Consider the following 6,973-nt stretch of genomic DNA (forward strand, 5'->3'; position numbering starts at 1 on the left):
TAAATTAGAAAAAAAATAATAATAAAATCCATTCTATAGATGAAATTTAGAAATAGTGTTTGAAGGAGATATGTGACGTGATTCAACTTCAGATATGCAAAAGAATTAAGAGAACTGTTGAAATTGATTTATGGTTTCTGACAACCAGGAAAAACCCATGAGACCTCTAGTGGAAAAGCAAAAGGGAAATGAGATTTTCTGCAAGGATTTAGTTCTATTCTACGAGCACATAACTTTTTTTTTTTAATGAGCAATATGTTTTACAATTTTACACATGAACAGTCTCATCTAAGCATCAAAGTTAACTATACAAAAAGTATGAAAATGATTTGGCATTTAATTCATGAAGGTCTCACTTTGAATCCACTCGCTTAGTGGTTTCTAATTTGAAACATTATGAACCATCTTGGAAGGGTGTTTATATCCCATCCCAACCATGTGTTGCATCCTTATTTAGAGGGATTATAGAAAAGGTTGAATTGTAATAAGATATTGAAAAAATATCAAAAAAAATAGTAAATAGGATGAAAGGAACAACTACAATAAAGCTCACAAACATATGATATATATTCTTACAATGTTCAACAGAATCCTCTTATATCCAAAGTCACCTAGAGATCTATATTTGACTGAGTTCCAGTGACATTTATATCAAATATTTGTCTTCATAAGAAAATTAATGCAAAATAATAGAAATTAAAAGAGGGAATACCACAACCCTTTTTTTTAAAATCTCTCTCTCTCTCTCTCTCTCTCTCTCTCTCTCTCTCTCTCTCTCTCTAATTACGTATTATTGTAGCATGTCAAATATTTCTTTTGATATACAATTTGAGGTTATCATAAGGCTTGAGTTTGGAGTATATAATTAATTACAAGCTTTTAAAATATCCCCTAAGATTAAAAAAGATTTTATCTCTAACAAAAATATTTTGAAATATCATTAGCTATCACATTGATTTTATTTTAAGAAAATAAAATATTTCAATCATATCCTATAAAAATTTGTTGTGATGAAATTTTAACTGCATAACTTTACATGGTATTCACAAATGATGCATATGGTAACTCAAATATGGATAAAACAACAAAACTGAAGAATCCTAAAGATCTTTTGACCAAAATATATATATTTGTTGAATCCTAAATTGTCTTTTGGAAAACATTCATTGAAAGTTAGAGCTTAGAGGAGAAAAGAGAGAAAGAGAGAGAAAGTGAAAAGTCCCTTTATTTATGTCCTGATCGTCTACATATAGGGGTCTCAAAATACAGTTACATAAATGAGAGGGAACAATTATTATAACTTCCCCAATAACTGAATTGATGTATATGTCGAAAGAAAGTTATATTATAATGCAAATGAAATATAATGTCCGTAGATATCTGGAAGTTTCAGTTTGACCGGTCATGTCGATCGACCACATATATCAGTTTGATTATGCCGAGGGGACCGGTAGATCAATCAAAAAGAAGCTGATCGATTTCGGTGAGAGGACCGTCAGTCAATGGTTCTATCGATCAGTAGTTTTGTGATATGTTTATAAATTTTGTATAAAATTTCTTTTAATTCTTTTATTATGTATGATTATGTTACGCTATGAGGAATGTTTTTGCATTGCTTTGCAGGTTATAGCAAAAAGGGGACCGAATGAAACTAGAAATGAATAATTAGGAGCGAGGTCATGGTCTTGCGCTTAGGCACTAGTCCCAGTCCAGAAAGGTACATTTTCCCAAGAGCATGGAAAGTAGGCGCCACCTAAGCAACGCTTAGGCATCACACTACCAGCATCTAGGCACCATAAATACCGTTTGGAGAACAAGGGAGTGGTGTCTAGGCGTTAGAATGCAAAAATTGGCAGTTTGAGCGGTTCAAAGCTTCGGCTTGCCAAAAAGGATTGAAGCGAAGTTCTATGGGTTTTTTTTCTGCCATTCAAAAGGAAGGAACTTGGATGGAGAAGAGAGAAGAAGATCAGCAAAGGAAGGAGAAGTGAGATTTAAGAAAACTTGAGAGACTTGTGTTTGTATTTTCATCATCTCTCAATTGTGAAGAAATGAAGACAAGTTTTTGAAGTTTTACTTAGTGGATTGTATTATTCTATTATAAGATTTCTATATTTTGATTTCTCTTTCAATCAAATGAGTTTGTTAGTGTGCTCAAGCATGACTAGTGAGTAATTCTCCAATTATCCCTTGGGATGGGGAAGTAAAATTGATGGATGTGAAAGTTTTTGTTTGATTTTTTGTGTAAACATTTTTTGTGATAATTTATTTTTTTGATTTTCCGTTACATTTCATTTTGGCCATGTGATTTGTTAAATAATGTTGTGAATTATGAGTCTCAGAAGATATCATAATAGAATCAACTAAGTTAATCACATTAGCCTAAGGGGATGGGGAGATATCTTTTAGGGTAATGCTAACTTATGTAGAGAATGTTATAATTATGTTGGCAATTGAATTTATGGAAATAAATCTAATTTCTAGCCAAACTTCTTTATACTATTGGAGAAGTTATGCTCTCATTTGTTATCGTGATTTGTTTAAATTACTTTCACATTCAAAAGTCCAATTTGAACCATTTCATGAGAGAACTTTTAAGTACTTGAAAACCCCTTCACCTTTTTCATTTTTAACTTAATATAATTTTATAGGATTTTCATAAAATCAACATTTCAGGCTAGGACAGACGACTATAAGCTAGAACTATTATTGTAAGAGTTCATCTTGTTCTTCCTTTGGCGTTCCTCCTCAACCAGCATCATAACCTCCAAATTCACCATGATCAAGTCACCTCAATCTCTATAATCAACTTATCGAAGAAGATACAAATGAATGAAAATCTAGTGGACATGCTCACAAAGGTACAACTAGTTTAGAAATTTACCTATTGTAAGACTTTAGTAAAAATTGGAGCTCATGATTGATAACTCATTTATGCATTTTAAGGAACTGTGCAATGTTTGATCCCTTCATGAGAGGGGTACATGAGCAACAATCTTGGTGCAAACATGTTGATGTTGAAGCTCATTTGATCCTCTCCTACTCATCTGGAAGTCAAAGGAAAGATGAGGCGAAGATTATTGTATTAAAGGCTTTATTTATATAAGGAGTAAATTGGTCATTTTTTATTTTCTAGTGCGTCCTAATCCTTATTTATAGGAAGGATTAGAGTTGATTGTGGTGTGTGAAGTTGTAACCCTATTTGAACTGTTTTTTTTCTTTTTCCCTATCTATTGATAGTGGAATAACCCCTCTCCATAGACATAGGCAGATTTGCTTTGAACCATGTGAATCATGTTGTTTGATTGTTTTGTCTGTTGTGTGAATTTGGCTTTTGTGTTATTTTGCATAAAATAAAAAACAAAACACTAATAGCAACAAGTCTTTTAGCGCAATCATAGCCCAACAAGGAAAAAAAATAAGTAAACCAACTATAAGGGGTCACGGTGCTCGAACGCATGGCACATTGGTTTGGAAACAAAATGAAGAATCCCAATGTGTTGGGTTTGAGCACTCAATTACCTGAAAAATAAAAACCTATAATTGCCACCAAAGCTACATTTCAAAAATTAAGGCAATCGATTGATTAAAACCAAAAAGCTCGGCTTAAGAAACAAAGAGGACATGCCAAGCTGTGGAAATAAGGAAACCACAATGAATCAGCTGACCTGAAGCAACCAAAGGAGGAATAAAGGAAACCAGCCTTTGAAATAAAAGAGCAAAGAATCTATAGAAATAGGATAAAATCATTTACATACAAAACAGATTTCGACCGACTTACAAACTGCTTATAAAAAAAATTCAAAATTTAAAAATGTAAAATAAAATTTCAAAATAGCAGCTTACAGGTACACATTTTGTGTTTCTAGTGACTTGGGACTTTGGGTTATGCATCACAATAGGTTAGGTGTGGTTCTACACTTGCATGCTTCAGAGTAAAACTAAATGCCAAACAATGAGTATCAAGTAAATTCAAAACTAAAAAGCAGAAAGCAACAGTCCCACTGTACCATCACCTTTGGAGGACCAAGTCAATGTGACTTGAAATAAGCGTAGGAACTGAAATAACCATAAAAAGTAGAAAAAGTAGTCATCATTTTTTTTTCATTTACAACTCTCGAACAAACAAGAATTGGATGTTTGCTGGTCAATTTTTCAGTTTTCATTAAAAAGAGTGGAAGTCCTCGTCTTGGCTTAAAATTCTCATAAATACTCATCAAAGATAAAATAAATACTTGGAACATTTTACTATTGAACAATATCATTGATTTTTTAGTACACAAAAATGATATTTGACAGAATAAACTAACCCCTAAGTTTTTTATACAGCGGCACAAAACCAAGCATTAATCTAAAAACAGATGCTACCAATAATCCCCACATGAACAAATCCCATTGCTGAAATGATGGAACTTTATTCTATCCCTGATGGTTATCTCTCTATTATACACCCTTGATATTAGTTTCATTGCAGAGTGACAATCCTGACAAGATCTCAGGTTTTTCACAATTAAGATATCCTCCCCAGGGCTTTTCTTAATCAACCCAAATGCCAGGGCAAGTTTCTCACTATGGTGATTCAGTTGTGAAGCCTTTTCTTCATCCTCCATATCTAGTATTACTTCTGAAACGGTTGGAGAATAGCCCTCCATTCTCAGTTTCTCAACAACCTCACCCCACTTCTCATAGATCATTCTCCCATCTGGATGACCACTATCCCCTGCCTCGAACTCATGAATCATCCCATTAACTTCAATCCTGCTGCATCCAGGTAACTTCCCAACTCTTCTCCTTACCATCATTTCCCTCACCTTAGCCTTTTCTCTCCATTTCCCTACTGAACCAAAGACATTACCCATGAGAACATAGCTTCCAATATCCAAAGAACCAATTTCAAGCAGCAGTCTTTCCTCCATCAAACGCTCCGCGCGTTCTTCATCTCCATGAAGCTTGGAAGCCCAGATCATTGTTCTCCACAGAACTGCATCAGTTTCAATAGGAATCTTTTTGATAAATCCTTCCGCTTCATCTAAGTGTCCAGCCCTTGCAAGCAAATCCACCATACAACCATAATGTTGGATCCTTGGCCTCATCCCAAACTTATGCATGTTATTATAAACTCTATAGCCCTCAGCAACCCAGCCTTTACTCCTACATGCACATAGAACAGCAGTAATGGTCCGGTCATCAGGCCTCACGCCCATCTCCACCATCCTTTGAAACAAATCAAGGGCCTCCCTACTTTTTCCATGATTCGAGAACCCAAAAATCATAGCCGTCCATGCAAAAACATCCTTTTCAGGCATTCTGTCAAAGATCTCTTCTGCGCACTTAAGCCTTCCGCACTTCGCATACATATCAATAAGGGCAGTGGAGACGTTGGGATTGGAACTGAACCCAAGAACACGGGCAAAGCGGTGGATTCTTCGGCCAGTAGCAAGTGCTCCAAGATCTGCACAAGCTCGGAGCGCAACAACAGTTGTAGCATCATTGGGTGGGATACCATCAGCCATCATAGATTCGAAGAGGTCGAGGGCATAACCTGAGGAATCAGCATCGACAGCAGCAGCGATGGCAGAGGTCCAGGAGACGACATCCCGTTGGGGCATTTCATCGAATACCTGGAGTGCGGGGAGGAGGAGACGACATGAGGAGTAAAAGAAGATGAGGGAGTTGAGGGAGTGATGAGATGAGGAAGAGTGAAGAGCGGATTTGAGGAGGAGGGCGTGGAGCTGGCGGCCGGCTGCGAAAGAGCCGAGGCGGGCGGCGGCAGATAGGAGAGTGGAGAAGGTGAAGTGGTCGGGGATTGGTGCGAAGGGGTGGCATTGGAGATGGAGGAATAGCTTGAGAGCGCGGCCTGGGCGAGAGGATTTGGAGTAGGCGCGGAGAGTGGCGTTGGCGAGGTAGGAATCGGAGTGTGGGGCTGTTTTGACGAGCTGCGCATGGAGCTGGGCGGCTTGGCTAACGGTAACGGTCGCCGGCTCCATGGGAGTGGAGGTCGCGGGTTTTTAAGCGATGTATAAAATGCACATCTAGTCCATTAAAATCAATTTTGCCTTAGTTTGGTCTTTTATGAATAGTTTGGGCTTTTTATGAAGAAAATGAACAAGGCATGCCTACATAGTTGTATGGATATCTGCCTTGTTTAGGTGAAGCCATAAGATCAATCACAGAGAGGTTTGGTTGATTCTAGTGCAAGAGCTTAGGGTTTTAGGGCTTGTGGTGGATGCTCTATAGTGCATTGAAAATGTTGACATAGCGCCATCCGATTTGTTCTGAGCACCGAATCAATTGCCACCTCATCACACACATGGAAAACACAACCAATAGTGAGATGATGCACGGAGCTTTGAAGAGGATGAGGTTGATGTGGAAAACACAACCAATTGTCTCGTTCTTGTCTATGAGAGCAAATTTGATGTTGGACGCAGAGGGTGCAAGAGAGGGCTTCGGGATTTTAAAAGTGTGTCTAGGGCTTGGATATATATATAAATATGTATAGTCACATGCACACACACACACGTGATATTTTCAAGTTATTTTATTGTACATTAGAAATATGGCCGCATGAATCTCGGGGAAATAAAGTGGGTTTCGCTTATGAACACCAAATGACAGCGTATCAAAACAATCAGAAGACGAAGGTTGGAATAATTCTAATCGGTAGATTGAAAAACCGCCAAAGAGTTTACTCCTTCAATGTCATTAGGAAAAGCCAACACTTCAGCACACCGTTTATCTGCAACACTCGGACCGATGATTCAAAAGAAGCCACACGGTTGGCTAAATAGTTCTTCCACATCTAAGGATCCAAATGGGGAATCGTTAACTTTGTCAGAGGGACTGTCTGCAAGATTTATCGAGAGAAGGAACGTTCTGGGGGCGACAGAACGGGTGCTTTACACACTCTAGACAATGCATAACCATTGGAGTAGACTCAAAGTTGTCAACGTGTTGAAATTCTTATTTCTCTTCA

The 6,973-nt window shown here is 37.4% G+C and overlaps 1 protein-coding gene across 1 annotated transcript; it reads right to left on the reverse strand.

Moving 5' to 3' along the window:
* Positions 1-4,220: 4,220 nt before the first annotated feature.
* Positions 4,221-6,745, reverse strand: LOC110028354 (pentatricopeptide repeat-containing protein At1g08070, chloroplastic-like). Its single transcript, XM_020730177.1, has one exon. It carries the CDS (start codon positions 5,982-5,984, stop codon positions 4,362-4,364), a length of 1,623 nt encoding a protein of 540 aa, XP_020585836.1. The 5' UTR covers positions 5,985-6,745; the 3' UTR covers positions 4,221-4,361.
* Positions 6,746-6,973: the final 228 nt, after the last annotated feature.

This window comes from Phalaenopsis equestris, unplaced genomic scaffold (genome assembly GCF_001263595.1).
Source record: "Phalaenopsis equestris unplaced genomic scaffold, ASM126359v1 Scaffold000002, whole genome shotgun sequence".
Classification (NCBI taxonomy): Eukaryota; Viridiplantae; Streptophyta; class Magnoliopsida; order Asparagales; family Orchidaceae; genus Phalaenopsis; species Phalaenopsis equestris.